General features: G+C 35.9%; 1 protein-coding gene and 1 non-coding gene across 3 annotated transcripts in view; one reads left to right on the top strand and one right to left on the bottom strand.

Annotated features, from left to right (window-relative positions):
- The window catches only part of XPR1 (xenotropic and polytropic retrovirus receptor 1), a 215,991-nt gene that overhangs the window by 145,650 nt on the left and 49,140 nt on the right, over positions 1-21,201 (top strand). For both annotated transcript variants that reach the window (XM_088845293.1, XM_055419154.2), the window contains exons 4-9: positions 5,061-5,284; positions 7,354-7,503; positions 7,775-7,858; positions 10,230-10,311; positions 18,952-19,142; positions 19,354-19,533. In XM_088845293.1, coding sequence (XP_088701419.1) covers positions 5,061-5,284; positions 7,354-7,503; positions 7,775-7,858; positions 10,230-10,311; positions 18,952-19,142; positions 19,354-19,533 — 911 coding nt within the window. The remainder of the gene's footprint in view (positions 1-5,060; positions 5,285-7,353; positions 7,504-7,774; positions 7,859-10,229; positions 10,312-18,951; positions 19,143-19,353; positions 19,534-21,201) is intronic.
- TRNAY-AUA (transfer RNA tyrosine (anticodon AUA)) lies at positions 482-553 on the bottom strand. Its single transcript has one exon. It is a non-coding gene; the product is annotated as a tRNA-Tyr (tRNA).

Here is a 21,201-nt window from a genome sequence, read left to right as displayed (position 1 = left end):
TTTAGAACTCTCACACTGTAACTGTAGTAATATTTTTTTCAAATTCCATATGCTTTATCCTCCGCACTTCCACCTAGGGATTCTCCCTCATATGCTCTTCTAGATAGTCTTGTCCTTGAGAAAGAGAATCACTAGTTTAAAGAAAGTAACAAAATAACCCTTGAAGTTTTTATTTTTTCTTATGTCTGTGTAGGAACTTGAATTAGTAGAGAGAACTTTTTTCCTACATATCCATTCATTCATGCAACAAACATGGATTAAGCCCACGGTTGCAAAGATGAAGATGATAGTCCACACAAAACTCATATGTGAATCTTAACAGCAGCATAATTTATGTAGTAAAAAGACTTAAAAGTGAAGTCATTCAGTCATGTCCAACTCTTTGTGACACCATGGACAGTAGCCTACCAGGCTCCTCCATCCATGGGATTTTCCAGGCAAGAATACTGGAGTGGGTTGCCATTTCCTTCTCCAGGAGATCTTCCCGACCCAGGGATTGAACCTGGGTCTCCTGCATTATAGGCAGATGCTTTACCGTCTGAGCCACCAGGGAAGACCTAAAAAGACTTAAAAACAATCCAAATGTCCATGAACTGATGAATATTTAAAGAAAATGTGGTATATTCATATGGTGAAATACAGTTTAGCAATGAAAGGATACATAGAATATGAAAATTTTCAGATGCAAAGTAAAACATATACTTAATATGGCTATAGACATAAAAGAGTGTATAAATGATAATAAAATCGCTTACACTATGAATTGGGTAGACTTTTAAGAAGAATTTATAAACTGGAAGATAGAGCTGAAGTAGTTACTCAGAGTGCAACACAAAGAGATGGAGAGGTCTGTGCAAGACAGAACAGGGTGGCCAAGGGTTGGCAGTTGATAGCCATGATTTTACTTTTCCACTACCCAGTCCATAGTTCCTTTGCCCTCAGCCAGTATCTTAGCTGGTGAGGGTTCTTTACCAGGTGGGATAACCCAGACTTTAATTCTTAAATGGGCTGAATCCTCAGTAATTCTGTCTTTTTTGGATTGCTTTAGTTTTCAGTAACTTTTATTATTGATCATTAAAGTCCTAGGATGTGTTCCAGAGAGTCTCCTGGGTTGCAGACACAATCCTCCTTGCTACTCTTGTGTTACCTGTTCCCCTTGGTAGTCAGAAACACTTTAACCAGTAAACCCCTTTGCCTTCTGGTTCAGTGGTATCATGAGCCCAAAATGGCCAGATGGAAGTCTCACCTTCCAATTCAATAGAACCATTGTTGTGCTCCTGTGAAAGAAGCATTTCCCTTTGAGAACTAACCAATACAACTCAAGTTGCAGGTTGGGAAGCAGAAATTCAGTTCAGTTCAGTTTAGTCGCTCATCAAGAGGCTCTTTAGTTCTTTTTTGCTTTCTTCCGTAAGGGTGGTATTATCTGTGTATCTGAGGTTATTGATATTTCATATAATAGAGAAGGGAGCTACTCCTACTTCCACCTGCTGATTCCTAGATTATGTTTTGGCTGCCTTTCTGTCTGACTTACTTCACTTGCTATAATAATCTCTCAGTTCGTTCATGTTGCTGCAAATGGAAATAATTCATTCTTTATGGCTGAACAATAATTATATCAATATACCATATTTCTCTTACCATTCACCAGTTAGAGGACATTTGGGTTGTTTCCACTTTTTGATTATTATGAATACCAGTTTGTGTATATGTACAAGTTTTTGTGTGCATGTATATTTTCAGTTTTCCTGGGTGTATATTAGGAGTGGAATTGCTGGATCTTAAGATAACTCTTTGGCTACAAAGAATATAATCAAATCTGATTTCGTTGTTGACCATCTGGTGATGTCCATGTGTAGAGTCTTCTTTTGTGTTGTTGGAAGAGGGTGTTTGCTATGACCAGTGCGTTCTCTTGGCAAAACTCTATTAGCCTTTGCCCTGCTTCATTCCGTGCTCCAAGGCCAAATTTGCCTGTTACTCCAGGTGTTTCTTGACTTCCTACTTTTGCATTCCAGTCCCTTATAATGAAAAGGACATCTTTTTTGGGTGTTAGTTCTAAAAGGTCTTGTAGGTCTTCATAGAACCGTTCAACTTTGGCTTCTTCAGTGTTACTGATTGGGGCATAGGCCTGGATTACTGTAATATTGAATGGTTTGCCTTGGAAACGAACGGAAATCATTCTGTCATTTTTAAGATTGTATCCAAGTACTGCATTTCGGACTCTTTTGTTGACCATGATGGCTACTCCATTTCTTCTAAGGGATTCCTGCTCACAGTAGTAAATATGGCTCAGATCATGAACTCCTTATTGCCAAATTCAGACTGAAATTGAAGAAAGTAGGGAAAACCACTAGACCATTCAGATATGACCTAAATCAAATTCCTTATGATTATACAGTGGAAGTGAGAACTAGATTTAAAGGACTAGATCTGATAGATGGAGTGCCTGATGAACTCTGGACGGAGGTTCATGACATTGTACAGGAGACAGGGACCAAGACCATCCCCATGGAAAAGAAATGCAAAAAAGCAAAATGGCTGTCTGAGGAGGCCTTACAAATAGCTGTGAAAAGAAGAGAAGCAAAAAGCAAAGGAGAAAAGGAAGGATATAAGCATCTGAGTACAGAGTTCCAAAGAATAGCAAGGAGAGATAAGAAAGCCTTCCTCAGCGATCAATGCAAAGAAAGAGAGGAAAACAACAGAATAGGAAAAACAAGAGATCTCTTCAAGAAAATTAGAGATTCCAAGGGAACATTTCATGCAAAGATGGGCTCAATAAAGGACAGAAATGGTATGGACCTAACAGAAGCAGAAGATATTAAGAAGAGGTGGCAAGAATACACAGAAGAACTGTACAAAAAAGATCTTCACGACCAAGATAGTCACGATAACATGATCACTGACCTAGAGCCAGACATCTTGGAATGTGAAGTCAAGTGGGCCTTAGAAAGCATCACTACGAACAAAGCTAGTGGAAGTGATGGAATTCCAGTTGAGCTATTTCAAATCTTGAAAGATGATGCTGTGAAAGTGCTGCACTCAATATGCCAGCAAATTTGGAAAACTCAGCAGTGGCCACAGGACTGGAAAAGGTCAGTCTTCATTCCAATCCCAAAGAAAGGCAATGCCAAAGAATGCTCAAACTACCACACAGTTGCACTCATCTCACACGCTAGTAAAGTCATGCTCAAAATTCTCCAAGCCAGGCTTCAGCAATATGTGAACCGTGAACTTCCAGATGTTCAAGCAGGTTTTAGAAAAGGCAGAGGCGCCAGAGATCAAATTGCCAACATCCGCTGGATCATGGAGAAAGCAAGAGAGTTCCAGAAAAACATCTATTTCTGCTTCATTGACTATGCCAAAGCCTTTGACTGTGTGGATCACAATAAACTGTGGAACATTCTGAAAGAGATGAGAATACCAGACCACCTGACCTGCCTCTTGAGAAACGTGTATGCAGGTCAGGAAGCAACAGTCAGAACTGGACATGGAACAACAGACTGGTTCCAAATAGGAAAAGGAGTACGTCAAGGCTGTATATTGTCACCCTGCTTATTTAACTTCTCTGCAGAGTACATCATGAGGAACGCTGGGCTGGAAGAAGCACAAGCTGGAATCAAGATTGCCGGGAGAAATATCAATAACCTCAGATATGCAGATGACACCACCCTTATGGCAGAAAGTGAAGAGGAACTCAAAAGCCTCTTGATGAAAGTGAAAGAGGAGAGTGAAAAGGTTGGCTTGAGCTCAACATTCAGAAAGCAAAGATCATGGCATCTGGTCCCATCACTTCATGGGAAATAGATGGAAAAACAGTGGAGACAGTGTCAGACTTTATTTTTTGGGCTCCAAAATCACTGCAGATGCTGATTGCAGCCATAAAATTAAAAGACGCTTACTCCTTGGAAGGAAAGTTATGACCAACCTAGATAGCATATTAAAAAGCAGAGACATTACTTAGCCAACAAAGGTCTATCTAGTCAAGGCTATGGTTTTTCCCGAGGTCATGTATAGATGTGAGAGTTGGACTATGAAGAAGGCTGATCGCCGAAGAATTAATGCTTTTGAACTGTGGTGCTGGAGAAGACTCTTGAGAGTCCCTTGTACTGCACGGAGATCCAACCAGTCCATTCTAGAGGAGATCAATCCTGGGTGTTCATTGGAGGGACTGATGCTAAAGCTGAAACTGCAATACTTTGGCCACCTCACGCGACGAGTTGACTCACTGGAAAAGACTCTGATTCTGGGAAAGGTTGGGGGCAGGAGGAGAAGGGGATGACAGAGAATGAGATGGCTGGATGGCATCACCGACTCTGTGGACATGCGTTTGAGTGAACTCCGGGAGTTGGTGATGGACAGAGGGGGCCTGGCGTGCTGTGATTCATGGGGTCGCGGAGAGTTGGACACGACTGAGCGACTGAACTGAAGATAACTCTATGTTTTAACTTTTTGAGAACCTCTAAACTGTTTTCCAGATTACAAAGCAGCTTGTACCATTTTGTAGTCTCACTCTTGCTGCTGCTGCTAAGTCACTTCAGTCGTGTCCGACTCTGTGTGACCCCATAGACGGCAGCCCACCAGGCTCCCCCTTCCCTGGGATTCTCCAGGCAAGAACACTGGAGTGGGTTGCCATTTCCTTCTCCAATGTGTGAAAGTGATAAGTGAGAGTAAAGTCGCTCAGTCGTGTCTGACCCCCAGCGACCCCACGGACTGCAGCCCACCAGGCTCCTCCATCCATGGGATTTTCTAAGCAAGAATACTAGAGTGGCTTGCCATTGCCTTCTCCGAGTCTCACTTTTAGCAGCTCTTAAATCTGTGTCATCAATCTTCATCTGTAAAAAGAAAGAGTACACAAGGTTTTGCAGGGGGTTAAGTGTGGGCTAGAATGAAAGGAGGCTATTACACTAAAACATGTTTTTCCTGTCTCTTTTTAAATATTACAATGCAGTATTTTTTCCCTAGAAATTTTAGGGAAGCTAATTAGTAAAAATTCAGAAGTCAATGAGAATTTTTACAAGTTTTTTAATCTTGATGATATGACCGTTCTGTTTTATTCCTTATAGAAAAGCTTGCAGAGGCTCAGCGCAGGTTTGCTACCCTTCAGAATGAGCTTCAATCATCACTGGATGCACAGAAAGAAAGTACTGGTGTTACCACGCTGCGACAACGCAGAAAACCAGTCTTCCACCTGTCCCATGAGGAACGTGTCCAACATAGGAATATTAAAGACCTTAAACTGGCCTTCAGCGAGTTCTACCTCAGTCTTATCCTGCTGCAGAACTATCAGGTACTTCAGTTCTTACCATGGAACCTTTAAATGATTGAGAAATTATAATAAACAGAATTACCTTGAGCTATACTAATGTGTCAGCCCAAAAAGGGAAATTCTTAGCATGTTATTCTTTCAATTCTTATTGGAATTTCATTTATTCTTAAAATCAGATATCAGAAATGATAAAATAATGTTAACAAGGCTTAGGTTTTTGAAGATCATTTTTCCCACACCTTTTTATACAGTATTCAGGAGTAACCCTTGACTCAAAGAATAATAGTCTGCTACTTATTTTTAGAGGCATCTCTAAGTAGTAAGTAGAAGTAAGAAATAATATATATCTACCCATTCATTACTATCTACCTAAGAACATTTGTACCCCCCCGTATAGCAAAATTTCCATAAATGCAACTGGACAATTAACTTTCCTGCAACTAACACAAATAATGTAAAAGATACTGACTTTTCAACTTGCCACTAAGAGCCCTCTCAGTTTTATTATCTGCAGTATGACTATTAAAAAAAAAAAACTTGCAAAAGAAAATTTTAAAACCCAGTCTCAAAAGTTGAGCTACTATGTATAGTAACGTAGAAATTCATGGCATTTATTCATTTGTAATTCTTTATAAATTTGTTTATATAGTTAAATCTGTAAAGAACATATTGAAAAACATTATTTGTTCAATAATAAATACTTAAATAGGCGAAAGCATCTCCCAAATCTTTAAAGAGACCTTATGTGCTGTTGTATTTCCATTTTATTCTTGTCACTACTACTTCTAATCTAGTTAATATCATCACTATATAAAAATTATATATTATATAATAAAAATTACATGGATAAATATTGGAATTTTAAAATAAAATGTAATTATAGTGTCATGTCTGCAGTAATGTTCAGTCCTTAATGCATGTATTTATTTCCATCTTTCCCTTTCATAATTCTACTTTCTTTAGCATTCCATATTTTATTAATATGCTTGCTGTTATGGGGAAGTATTCTTATTAAATTTTATTTTATTAATTTTGCCATAAGTTTTTGTTTTGGGTCATTATTAATAAAAGCTTCTGGAAAAATAATGAATTTGTAAAAATTATTATCTATCTTTTATCCTTTGAGACTACCTATACTGTAAAAATACATTTATTTTGCAAATGAGGAGAAAGGAAAATGTATTATAACCAGTCTTCAGATCATGGGGTATCCTCCCCAAGGGGAGTTTAAAATGATCTATTAAAATATGAAAAAAAAGTATTAACAAACCAGCAAGCATGCAAAACCTAATTTAGAGTGACTGCTCTTTTTTTTTTTTTTTACTGATGGGGATATATGATGAAGAAATTTGGGAGATCTGTTTTAAAGAAACTTGCAAATCCACAATTTTGTGCTTTTTTTTGTCTGTTGATCAAAGAACAATAGAATTTGAGAATATAGAAAAGTATAGTATTTTTATATTGTTGAAATGGAGGAAAAGTACAAGTTCCTACCCATTATCAGCAAAACCCTATAAATATGATCACTTCTTTTCCACTGGCTCTTTGCACGCCCATCCCCAAACAGAATGTATGAAAACAAAATGAAAGTTAAGAGATGACAGTTCATTTTCCATGCTTGTTTGTACATGTTTGCAGAGTAGGGAGGAGATGAATAGGTATACCAGTCCTTTAAAAAGCAAAGAACTAATAAATGTGTTCAGTTTATGATATATCCAGAATATTTTCTGAATATATTCTTTTGATCAAAGAAGCAAAATAATATAAATTAGCTATTTTGAAAAGAGTTGTACATAGGAAAATGGAAATGAAAATGTTTTGAGTTTAGGACTTCCATTAATTTACATGAAATAAAAATAATAGGATTCATAATCTAGAGTTTCTTTGTATTACTAATAGCATACTACCTTGAAATGAATAAGTGAAGTAAGAAAGATGAGTCTTTTTATAATAAATGCTTTTATAAAAGCATTGCCATTTCCCTTGGTGCTCAATCTTCATTCATCTCAGTCAGTGAAAAGTGCTTATTGTTTTTCATTTTATCTTATAGTGATAGAAATTATAGTAGTGTTTCTTATTTCTTTCTGTAGAATCTGAATTTTACCGGGTTCCGAAAAATCCTTAAAAAGCATGACAAAATCCTGGAAACATCTCGTGGAGCAGATTGGCGAGTGGCTCATGTAGAAGTAGCCCCATTTTATACATGCAAGAAAATCAACCAGCTCATCTCTGAAACTGAGGTACAGTTATCTCACTTATATACCACATACTTTCGATAACATTAAAGTCTTATTTTAAATGAAGTAATTCTTCATTTTTATTCTCCTTTTGTTGTTAGTTGCGTTAAATACATATATTCTTACTCATGATTTGTTCTTTTGCTTTATTCAGTATATATTCATCAAGAATATATCAGAATACCATATATATTAATATAAATGGTTCAGAATTATTTATGCATTACTCAAGTTTAGTATAACCTGCATAAATATTTAACAATGTGTCTTTTAGGCTGTAGTGACCAATGAACTTGAAGATGGTGACAGACAAAAAGCTATGAAGCGTTTACGTGTTCCCCCTTTGGGAGCTGCTCAGGTTAGTATTTGTTTGCAGTTGTGCAGTTGGTTCATGTGACCTATTATCAACACAGTCTGTTAGGGGGCTTCCCAGGTGTTGCTAGTGGTAAAGAATCCACTTACCAATGCAGGAGAAGCAAGAGATCAGGGTTCACTCCTTGGGTCAGGAAGATCCCCTGGAGTAGGAAATGGCAACCCACTACAGTATTCTTGCCTGGAAAATTCCATGGACAGAGGAGCCTGGTGGGCTACGGTCCATGGGGCTCCAAAGAGTTGGACCTGACTGAGCATGTGTGTACGCACGCACGCACACACACAGACACACAGAGTCTGTTAGGTGATAAAATATACAGGTTTCATTACTTTAAAAAATGTTTCACCCAAAGTTTGTGAGTACTTATTACTACTGTTATTCTCATTTTAAAAAATCAGATGCCAGATCTCACTCCATAATAAATTATAATGTCTTCTGCCCTTTCTCTTCTTACCCTGTACTACTGCTCTTGTTTATTCTGACATGCTAACTTTGTCTGAGCAAATAATTAAGATGAGATATTTATTTGATGATATGAAAGTGGAGGGGTCAAGATATTCTGGGCTACTACTTAACTTTCATCCAAAATGTAATAGTTATCATAAAAAACCATCTGTTAAATGATATCTACATAGTAGTTAAACCAAAAAACACTTTAAGTGATATCTTTTGTGTCATAAACATTTATTAGATATCCTAATAAATTTAAAAGGATTTAAATAATAGAAAGTGTGTTTTCTGACCACAATGGGATGGAAATCAATAATAAAAAGAGCTTCTTCATCCCTGTTAAAGGTGTTTATGGAAAACCTAAAACTGATATCATACTTAATGGTGGAACACTGAATGCTTTCTCCCTAACTGGGAACAAAAAAGTGTATTCATTTTTACCAGTTCTATTTAGCATTGTTCTGGAGGTTAGGGCCAGTGCCGTATGGTAAGCAAAATAAATTAAAGGCAATTAGATGAGAAAGAGAGAAGTAAAACTGGTGGATTGTTTTTTGTTTTTTGCTGATGACATGAGGACCTATATAGAAAATCCAGTGGATCTATAGAACAGCTACATGCACTAATTAGTGAGTTTATTAGCAAGGTCATGATGATTGTAAGATCAGTATATAGATATTTAGGGATAAATTTGACAGAAGATGTGCAACACTTTTATATTGAAAACTGTAAAACTTGATGGAGAAAAATTAAAGAAGACAAATGTGAGAGAAATTAGAAAACCAAGTATTTTAAAAATATTACTTCTTTCTAAGTTGATTCATAGATACATCACAAACAAACTCAAAATCTCAACAGACCTTTTTAAAAATAACTACTAAGCAAATTAAAAAATTTATGTGAAATTACAAAGGACCAAGAAGAGCCAAAACAACTTTGGAACAACTTAAGTTGAAGGATTAACACTATGTGGTATCAATACTAAAGCTACAGGAATCAGGACAGTGTGTTATTAGTGTCAGGATAGGCAAACAGATTAATGGAATAGAATAAAGAGTCCAAAAATAGACCAATAAATGTATGAACAGTTAATTGTCAATGAAGATGCAAAGGCACTTCACTGGAGAGAGAATCGTCTTTCCAACAAATGGTGCTAGAGTATTTGGCTTTCTTATGCCAAAAAATGGGACTTCCCTGGTGGCTCAGACGGTAAGGCATCTGTCTACAATGCGGGAGACAGGGTTCATTCCCTGCGTCGGGAGGATCTCCTGGAGAAGGAAATGGCAACCCACTCCAGTATTCTTGCCGGGAAAATCCCGTGGATGGTGGAACCTAATAGGCTACAGTCTGTGAGGTCACAAAGAGTCCGACACGACTGAGCGACTTCACTTTCACTTATGAAATGATATTCTGAAATGCCATTCAATTTAGAATCTCTAGTATATATTTACAAATTCACTTGAAGTTACTCTGGTTTAATACTGTAAATACTCATAAATGAGTATTCTTATTTTTACCATTGTCTCTAATTATATAGTACCAAATATGTGAACTCTAATTAAGTAATACTGACTTCCTAAATTTAAAGATGTGCACATTGTAAAAATGAAATTGCACTTAAATCTTTTTTATAAGAAAACTCAATGTTTATATAATTTAATGTTTTAGATCTTGATTTTCTTTATTTCGTGACACAAATTTCTATAAAATAATTAAACAGGCAACTCAATTCTAATATTATTAGAGAATGATGATTCTCCGGCTCAGATTTATCAAAATTCCCATCATAAAATATTTCTGTTTTCTCTGTAGGACTTTGAGGCCTGTAGTACTAATTTTATTATACTATATGTTTAATGTATTCAGTATTTTGCCCTGTACTCAAAATGCCGTTTCCCTCTCTCTACAGCCTGCACCAGCATGGACTACTTTTAGAGTTGGCCTATTTTGTGGAATATTCATTGTGTTGAATGTTACTCTTGTGCTTGCCGGTGAGTAGTTTAAATTTTGAATTAAATTATTCTTACTGATCTGTTTGTGTCATATTCTGTCCCTCTAACAAAGCTACCACCCAACTGCCAAAGCTACTGAAAGAGAAATCTGTCAGGGTTCAGTCTTTTGTTTGTATAAGTGATGGGAGAATGGGTGTTGGTTGCTTATTTTGGCTCGTTTTTCCTTTTGGATATAGTTACCCCTTTAAACATTGCTAGTTTATGACTCTTTATTCTCCACCATTCTCAGGGTTCAGTTATCAGGAACCCTAGCCCCCTTGATCACAGATGAGAGTAAATAAATATTACAAAATTTATGCACTAAATAAGCTCATTAACTTTGCTTTTTGGAGACTCTCATCATTTCTAGAACCTGTTTATAATTACTTTGCATATGATTTTTAAAAACTTGATTGTATAATATTCTATTCTATAGAATTTAAAAATTATAAAGAGATAGGAGGAATTGATGGAAACAAGTGCATTCCCAATGTCAAGAAATGATATAACAAAGAAGGCATAATCTTACTAAACCACCCAGCAGAATTTGACTTACCTCTCAGCAGCATTTGACATTGTAGATCACTTCTTGAAACCTTTTCTTCAGTTGATTTTGTTGGGAAACCACACTCTGCTGGTTTTCTTATTAAACTTCGCTAGCAGTTTTTTCCCAGTCTCTTTTGCTAGTTATTCTTTACTTTTGGCATCTAAATATTGGGGAGTACCTCTTGGGTTAACGTTCAAATCTTTCTCTTTCTATATGCATTTTCTAGCTAGGTGATCTTATTCAAGCCTATGGCTAAAATATCATCTTATATGCTAATAACTCCCAAGTTTTATACTTTTTCCTCTGAAATGATATCTCATTGGCTACTTAGATGTCTAATAAGCATCTTAAACTTAGATGGACAAATTTTTTTAATCACTAAATATGCTTTCTCTTCCATATAGCATCACCTCTCACCAGTTTCTCAGGCCAAAAACCTATAACCTTTCCCCTCATACTCATCTCCAATCCATCACCAAATCCTGTTGCCCTGTCCTCAGAAAAGTTCTGAATCTGTCCACCCCTACCAATACCATCCTTGTCTAAACAACCATTTGCTTAGTATACTGCAGCAACCTTCTGAACTTGTCTCTGTGCAACCACTCTTGCCTCCTTATAGTTACCAGTGTCTTTTTTTTTGCAATGCAGGTTAAATCTAGTATCTTCAGGGATGAATGGAGTTTCGTTCAGTTCAGTTCAGTTCAGTTCAGTCGCTCAGTCGTGTCTGACTCTTTGCAACCCCATGAATCACAGCACGCCAGGCCTCCCTGTCCATCACCAACTCCCGGAGTTCACTCAAATTTATGTCCATCGAGTCAGTGATGCCATCCAGCCATCTCATTCTCTGTCGAAATACTACAATAAAAAAGAACTTAGTCCTAGATTGGTTATCAAGCTGTTATGTAAAAAACACGACTTATTTTCAAAAGGCCTTGCCTGGGTTGCAGTCCCAGCTCAACTATTTGTTAATTATTAATTTGTTAATTGGCTTTAAGGACATCATTTAAGTTCTCCGAAACAATTTCCTCAATTGTTAAATGAGTTTAATACCTTAAATTTATAGCGTTGTATTAGAATTCATTCAACAAGTAAATTTTGGCTTCCCTGGTGGCTCAGAGGTTAAAGCGTCTGCCTCCAATGCGGGAGACCCGGGTTCGATCCCTGGGTCGGGAAGATCCCCTGGAGAAGGAAACGGTAACCCACTCCAGTATTCTTGCCTGGAGAATCCCATGGACAGAGAAGCCTGGTAGGCTACAGTCCACGGGGTCACAAAGAGTCGGACACGGCTGAGCGACGGAATGGAACAAAACGGATGATTAGGCTTGCTACCCTGAGTCTTAAGAGAATTACTTTCCTCATGAAGCTTATTGTTACATAAGGGAGATTGAGACATATTAAAACAATAATAATATACTACAAAATAGAACGTATTTTCTAAACAGGTCAAGGGAACAAGTGATTACTTTCAAATGAGAGCTTCAGGGAAGACTTTATTAAAGAAATGGTATTTATCCTGGGCATTGATGGAATAAAAGGCATTCCAAGAGAAAGAGACAAATGAGCAGAGATTTAGTTGGCCATTCTAGAGGGTGAAGCACAAGAGGAGGGAATAAGTTTTGAAGGAGAGAAGTGGTAAATTCACTTAAGGTGAAGAAGAGTATTAGATGATACAAATGAAAAGATACCTTGAAACCAGTTCATAGACATCAGCTAAGAGGTATAAGGAAAGCATTTATAGGTGTGAAGTACTACATCAATACGAAGTATATGTCGTATGAGATGGAAGTTGTTCTTTCTATAGGAAAAACCTTACTCATCTGTGTGTGAAATTCTTTTCTTTCCAAGATGAGCATGGTGTTATCATTATTACCATCATTAAATAAGACATAAGAATAGATAGATAAACTTCATTCTTTTATGTGAATGAATTGAAATGTTGTTTTCTTAAATTCAGGGACACGTTGGGGGTTGGTTTTCTTTCATATACATAGCCTGTGTTCTTGTGAGACAGTCTGATTTGTTTTCTAATGTGTGCTTTATGCATTTAGTATTGTACATTTATGTTCTCTCCCCTCAGAACTCTTCTTTGTTTAATCTTTGTGTGTCTGTGATATAAATTCAGTTAAAGCCAGCTCTCTATTCTTATTTATCTCCCAGCGGTTGCTTAAAAGATAACAGAGTTGAGAATTGAGAGAGAAACTCAGCAGTAGTAATGCATGTACAAGCATGATTCTTTTTCAAACATTGACATAAAAAAAATAGTGTGCATAATTGTTATAGTTCCTCAAGGGTACATGACCTAATATTTAATAATTTGTCTGAAACTCACGTATTCCAGATATTTAGTGTTATGAAGATGGAAAGTTACCTGCTCAGATTTTTTTTAAACTTTTTCTTGTAGTTTCCTAGTAACCTATACTTAATTGAGATAATAATAATATGTCACATTTCACTTTTTGGTTGAACAGAGTTAAGAGTTTGACCATTAAAAGTGCATGAAGGAAACCTTCTACACTGTTGGTGGGAATGTAAATTGGTACAGCCACTATGGAGAACAGTATGGAAGTTGCTTAAAAACTAAAAATAGGGCTACCATAGGATCTAGCAGTCCCACTGCTGGGTATAAACCTGGAGAAAATCATAATTCAAAAAGGTACATGTACCTCAGTGTTCATTGCAGCACTATTTACAGTAGCCAAGACATGGAGGCAGCCTAAATGTTCATTGACAGAGGCATGGGTAAAGAAGATGTGGTACATATATACAATGAATATTACTCAGCCATAAAAAAGAATGAAATAATGCCATTTGAAGCAACATGGACTAGAGATTGTCATACTGAGTGAAGTAAGTCAGACAGAGAAGAACAAATACCGTATGATACCACTTATATGTGTAATCTACAAATATTGTATAAACAAAGTTATTTATGAAACAGAAAAAGAGTTATACATGTAAAAATCAATCTTATGGTTAGTGGGGGGGATGGGAGAGAAGGATAAATTGGGAAATTGAGACTGACATATACACACTACTATATATAAAATAGATAACTAATAAAGACCTACTGTATAGCACAAGGACCTCTATTCAATACTCTCTAGTAACCTATATGAGAAAAGAATCTAAGAAAGAATGGATATATGTATGACTGATTCACTTTGCTACATAGCAGAAAGTAACACAACATTTTATGTCAACTATGCTCCAATAAAAAAAAAATTTTTTAAGTGCATATGAGTGTGAAATTGGAAGCACTTGCATACTAGTGGTGAAAGTGAAAGTCGCTCAGTCGTGTCCGACTTTTTGCGATTCACGTCCATGGAATTCTCCAGGCCAGAATACTGGAGTGGGTAGCCTTTCCCTTCTCCAGGGGATCTTCCCAACCCAGGGATCGAACCCAGGTCTTCCACATTGCAGGCAGATTCTTTACCAGCTGAGCCACAAGGGAACTAATGGTAAGAGTATTAATTGTTGCAATCTCTTTTGAAATTTGGCAGTATATATAAAAAATTTATAATAGAATCAGTTTGATTAAGCTTATTTATTATGCATATTAAACTTAAGCTATAAGTTTATCTTATAAGCATACTTGTACCTGAGTGCAAAGATATGTATGAAAGGAGGGTATTCATTGCCATTTGTTTATAATAGCAAAATTCTAAGAATGTCTCAGATGTCTATCAGGAACTGTTTAAAAAATATATATGACATTATTCCTATACAGTGGAATACCATGAAGATATTAAAGTGAATGAGTGGAAATGGGTATAGTACTTTGGAGAATTGCTTGGCAGTATCTACCAAAACTGAATATATGCGATACTGGGTTGTTTCTCCCTTTTGGCTAAAGTGAATTTTGCTGCTTTGAACACGTGTATACATGGATTTGTTTGGGTACCAGTTTTCAATTTTTTGAATATATATCTAGGAGTGGAATTGCTTAATTTTATGATAATGCTTTTTAACCTTCTGAGATGCCACCAAATCATTTTCTACAGAGGCTCCACCATTTTCTGATTCCACCAGCAATTTATGAGGATTCTGTTTTTTCCACATTCTCATCAATACTTGGGAATTTCCTTTTTTTTTTTTTTTAATTATAGCCATCCTAGTGGGTTTTAAGTAGTATTCTAATATGGTTTTGATTTGCATTTTTCTAATGACTAATGATAGTAAGCATCTTTTCATGTGTTTATTGGCTGTTTATGTATTTTCTTTGGAAAAATGTCTGTTCAAGTCATTTTGGTGGCTCAGACAAATAAAGAGTCTAACTGCAATGCAGGAGACCCAAGTTTGATTCCCTGAGTCAGAAAGAGCCCCTGGAGAAAGAAATGGCTACCCACTCCAGTATTCTTGCCTGGAGGATTCCATGGACAGAGGAGCCTGGTAGGCTACAGTCCATGGGTCATAAAGAGTCAGACACAACTGAGCAACTAACTGTTTCTTTCACTTTCAATGACTAATGATATTGAACATTTTTTCATGTGCTTATTGGCTGTTTTTATATTTTCTTTGGAAAAATATCTGTCCAAGTCCTTTGTCCATTTTTTAATTGAGTTGTCTTCATATTGCTAATTTGCTAGAGTTCTTTATATATTCTGGATACTAGACCCTTATCAGATACATAATTTGCAAATATTTTCTCCCATTTTTTAAGATTATCTTTTTCTTGTCTTGATAATGTCCTTTGGTATACAAATTTTTAAATTTTGATGAAGTCCAATTTATCTGTTTTTGATGTTGTGTTACTCATGCTTTTGGTGTCATATCTAAGAAGCCATTGCCAAATCCAACCAAAGTTCTACAGGTTTACCCATATATTTTCTTCTAAGAGTTCTGTAGTTTTAGCTCTTATATTTAGCTCATTCATCCATTTTGAACTAATTTTTGTACATGCTGTGAAGAATGGGGTCAACTTCATTCTTTTACATGTGAATAACCAATTGTCTCTGTACTATTTGTTGAAGAGAATATTCTTTTTCATTGAATAGTCTTGGCTGTCTTGTTGAAAATCAATCAACCATAGATGTATAAATTTTTTTTCTGAGCTCTCACTATATTTCATTTGTCTGTATGTCTATGTTTACACCAGTACTATATGGGAGTAAAATTTGAAATTGTGAGTTGTGAGTCCTCCACCTTTTTTATTCAGTATTGTTTTGGCTGTTATCTGGGGACCTCTTATAATTCCATATGAATTTGAGTATCAGTTTTTCATTTCTGCCAAAAGAAAAAAAGAGCCTTTAGAATTTTGATACAGGTTGTATTGAATCTGTAAAGTACTTTGAGTAACATTGCCATTTGAACAGTATCGCATCTTCCAATCCATGAATATGGGATTTCTTTCAGCAGTGTTTTGTAGTTTTCAGTGTACAAGTCTTTCACCTCCTTGGTTAGATTTATTCCTTGATGTTTTATTCTTTTGTTTCCTCTTGTAATTGAAATTATTTTCTTAATTTTGTTTGATTGTTCATTGCTGGTGTATGTAAGGACAACTGAATTTTGTGTGTTGATCTCATAGACTGCAATTTTGTTGCATTTATTAGTTTCTAGTAGTTTAACTGTGTATTCTTTGGGATTTGTACTTATTTTTGTTTCCTGACTGTTGTAATGTATATGTGTTCTTTGCTTGGGAATCAGTATATAAAACTATATACACATTAAAAAAATTTTTTTAACCACCTAACTAATCTTGTTACCATACTTACTCCTTTGCAATCTGTTCTTCACATGACAGATAGAGTTGCCCTTTAAAATTATTAGTCTGGTTTTATCACTTATATGCAAAACCTTTCATTGGCTTCATACATCTGAGTAAAAGCTTAAATCTTGACAAAGTACTACAAATCCTATCTCATGTACCTTTAGATAACTTTTTGCCACTTTACCTCTCATTCATTCCAGTCATAGTGGCTCTGGTCTTCTTCCTGTTCCTGGACTACACGAGGCTTATACATATCTTAGGGTTCTTTGTACTTTCCCTCTACTTGGAGCCTCCGTTCCTCCAGATACTCACACAAGTTAGTCTTTATTTCCTTCACATGAGTTAGTCTCTATTTCCTTCACACGAGCCAGTCTCTATTTCCTTAAGATTCCTGCAAATATCATCTTCCAACCACCCTACCTAAAATACACCTAACAGTCTCTATCCCTTTACTTTTTTCTTCAAAATTCTTATCTGATATTATATAGAACTTTCCTGAAGACAGTTATTTTGTCTGTTGCTCATTATTGAATCTCCATTTTTTAGAATTATGTCATACATAATGGGCATCCCGTAAACATTTGTCAAATTAATGAAAACATGAATTTTCATCAAGTAAAAGGAAAAAGAAACTGATACATACTGAATATTCATAATGGGTCAAACATTGTTTTAGCCATTAATGTTGTTCAGATTTAATCTTCTTAACAAACTTATGAGAGTAGATATTCTTCCCCATTGACCAACAAGGAAACTTAAGAGTTAGAAAAATTAAATATGCCCTAGTAAATTGAGGACTTGAAATCTGGTCTATAGTATTTGACTCCAAGTATAAAATTTCAAGTGAGTACTAACAGTAAACTTTACAGTTACTTGGAAAATTGAGAAATTGGTTGCCAAATTGAAATTTTTGGCACATAGGCTCAAAATGAAACATATTGATTCCATCAATTTATGAACAGATGAGAATCTGACTCTTAATGTAGAAATAGAATTGGTCAAAAGAAGGAACAAGGCCGTTTTCAAGTACAGGGAACAGCTTAAGTAGATATGAAAAGTGAATTTGTTCAAACAAAATAAAATTTATCAGGCGGTATTGCCAACCAAGGTCCGTCTAGTGAAGGCTATGGTTTTTCCCGTGGTCATGTATGGATGTGAGAGTTGGACTGTGAAGAAAGCTGATCGCCGAAGAATTGATGTTTTTGAACTGTGGTGTTGGAGAAGACTCTTGAGAGTCCCTTGGACTGCAAGGAGATCCAACCAGTCCATTCTAAAGGAGATCAGTCCTGGGTGTTCATTGGAAGGACTGATGCTAAAGCTGAAACTCCAATACGTTGGCCACCTCATGCGACGAGTTGACTCACTGGAAAAGACTCTGATGCTGGGAAAGGTTGGGGGCGGGAGGAGAAGGGGACGACGGAGAATGAGATGGTTGAATGGCATCACCGACTCTATGGACATGAGTTTGAGTGAACTCCGGGAGTTGGTGATGGACAGAGAGGCCTGGCGTGCTGTGATTCATGGGGTCACGGAGAGTCGGACACGACTGAGTGACTGAACTGAACTGAAGAATTAATTTAGGGGCACTATGGGATAAGTTTGGGGGAAGTGAGTTGGAGATCAGATTGTGAGGAACTTGAATCATGAGGCTCACATGTTTGAACATTATAATTATTGGAGAGCTCTAGGATAGTAATGATACTGAACATTTGTATGGGCATATGGACAGTTGAATGTAGTAATTTAAGAGCCTGGGCTTTGGAGCAAAACTGAGTTAAAATCCTGGCACTGCCCTATACTAGCTTGGTAACCCTGAGCAAATTATTTAACTTCTCTGTGCTGTAGTTTCCTTGTCAGTCAAATGGAGATAATAGTTTTTAACTCACAGAGCCATTGTGAAGATTAGATAAATTGTTATATGTAAAGATACAATCCTTAGCATATAGTAAATAAGCATTCTATAACTATTGTTGTCATTTATATAACATTTCAACTTTCACATTGCTTTCATGTATACTGTTTCTTATAATTTTCATAGTAACTCTGAAGTAGACATTACTGTATCCAGCTCAATGATGGCCAAACCAAAGCCAAAGAAGTTTTGTCATGCCAGAAATTCTCGGCTGAGCTGATGGTTCTAAGCTATTTCACCATGGACAAGTAGGCTGAAAATCAAATTGTCCAGAAAGTTATTCTGGTAGAATTTTGCATAGTGAAATGAAGAGAAGAACCTTGAAGCAAGTTTATCAGGCTCTTGAAATAACCTAGGATCGCATTTTGAATATTAAAAATTCCTCTGCCAGGGCAATATCATTGAGAAGAGAAAAGACAGTTAAAGGACATGTTGTAGATTTCCTGACTAACCAGTTAATTGATATTCTTTCAGCTATATTTAAACTTGAAACAGGTAGAAATATATGGCCCTTGATAAGAATCTATCGGGGTGGCTTTCTTCTGATTGAATTCCTTTTTCTACTGGGCATCAACACGTATGGTTGGAGACAGGCTGGAGTAAATCATGTGCTCATCTTTGAACTTAATCCAAGAAGCAATTTGTCTCATCAGCATCTCTTTGAGGTAATCAAACCAGATATAATATCCTATGAATACAGTTTTCATTAGCTATGTGGCTGGTCTAGTGGGTACTAAACTCTATTTTCTATTTGAAGGGGATTGTTGATAATAATTAAAGCATTTTTCTTATCTTTGTTTTATTAAAGATTTTCTCTGTAATGGAAAAATAATAAAAATAATTTTCTTTGTTTTTGTCTTTCCCATCCTTTATCAGATTGCTGGATTCCTTGGGATATTGTGGTGCCTGAGCCTTCTGGCATGCTTCTTTGCTCCAATTAGTGTCATCCCCACATATGTGTATCCACTTGCCCTTTATGGATTTATGGTTTTCTTTCTCATCAACCCCACCAAAACTTTCTATTATAAATCCCGGTTTTGGCTGCTTAAACTGCTGGTAAGTCCAGAAATTTTGTATCATTTATAGAGTGATATATTGATCATCGGCTTTCTCCAGAATGAAAACAAAACTCCTGTGTTACCCAACTTCAGAAGTCATGTTCACATTGTAGTTTAAATGAGTGGTACCCCAGCTTCAGGAGCAAAGAACACAGTATAACTGGTACATTTGACGTTGTGCAGTACTGTGGCCCCAAGGAAAGCACTCATGCATTTTTTTTCCCTCCGTAATGGAGTAGTGTTGAGATATTACAGTGATTTTGGAAAGTGATAATAATTCATAATTAATTACTATACAGATTATTTAATCAATTGTGATAACATGTAGAACTCTGTTTCCTTTTTTTTTAAGTGTTTAAACTATTATATACCTGTTAAATTACCATAAGTAGTCAAATATTTTTATTTTGTGAAGTATTGGGTCTCTAAAAGCAGTAGGATTATCGTGTTAGATCTCCAGGTTTAGTTTGAGAAATTAACTTTTTAAATTCCATTTTACCTATTTCTTAATCTCAAAATCAAGCAGTCTTAGCATTAGGATATGAAATTTCTTGCAAAAATGGTAGCTATATTATACATTTTGGGATATTGTAAAGATTGCCCTGGGAAGGAATTCCGGCTTACTCCCAAATTTAACCATCTCTGTTTTGAAAATCAGTTGAGAATGTTTTAATATAATTATTTCATAGATTATAAAATACAGCTAACAGTAGAGTGAAAATTAGTAATTGACCAGTTTCCACAGACTTCCAAAGTTCCTTTTTTTAACCTTGTAAAGTAATACTGCCTTAAAAACTATAATTTTTATTTCTTTTTCCTTTTGTATGCCCCTTAGGGTTAGCAGATTTTTGTTGTTGTGCTTAGCAATATATTCTTTACATATAGCATTAACTAAATTTTTTAAATCTAAAGATATAAAATATGACCTTTCTCTTAAAAAAACATAGTAAGCACTAAACAAATTAAAAGCAACCTATATTTCAATATAAGTAAATATTTATAGCAGTATGGAAAAGAAAATGGCCCAGATCTTGATTTCCCTTCTCCCCAAGTTGATTATTCATTTATTTGTATATCACAAATTAAGAGTCTCCCTCTTTTCCACAAACTTTATTGAATATAAATAACTAAATAGCAAATCATTCCCTTTAAGTATAGCACCACTGGGGCTAATTTTAAGTTTATATTCTGAGTGTGGGACTTAGCTATGGAGGTGTGTAATAAGTAGTATCATCACCTTTAATGTGTTTTGTCATCATCTAGAAAAACATGCTTTTTAGAGAATTTTTTTTTAAGACAAAAATTTGGGCCATTTTTTTCTCTTTTGAAATTTGTACTAAAAATAAATCATTTCCAGTTACTACAACAATATTAGATTACCTTTCTTATTTTGAGGTTGTCATTTTATTTCTGGATTTTGTGTTATTTTCATAAAAATGTAATATTCTTCTGGTTACAAGGAAGTAACTTCAAAATTATGAACACCTATTTTTCCTCCCTAAATTATTGTGCTGCTGCTGCTGCTAAGTCACTTCAGTCATGTCCGACTCTGTGTGACCCCATAGACGGCAGCCCACCAGGCTCCCCCTTCCCTGGGATTTTCCAGGCAAGAACACTGGAGTGGGATGCCATTTCCTTCTCCAATGTGTGAAATCTCTATAAAGTT

Source organism: Moschus berezovskii, chromosome 17 (genome assembly GCF_049115385.1).
Source record: "Moschus berezovskii isolate FMDL1 chromosome 17, NW_MosBer_1.0, whole genome shotgun sequence".
NCBI classification, from domain to species: Eukaryota; Metazoa; Chordata; class Mammalia; order Artiodactyla; family Moschidae; genus Moschus; species Moschus berezovskii.
Note: the sequence above shows the minus strand (reverse complement) of the source record. Positions and strands in the feature narration are given on the sequence as shown.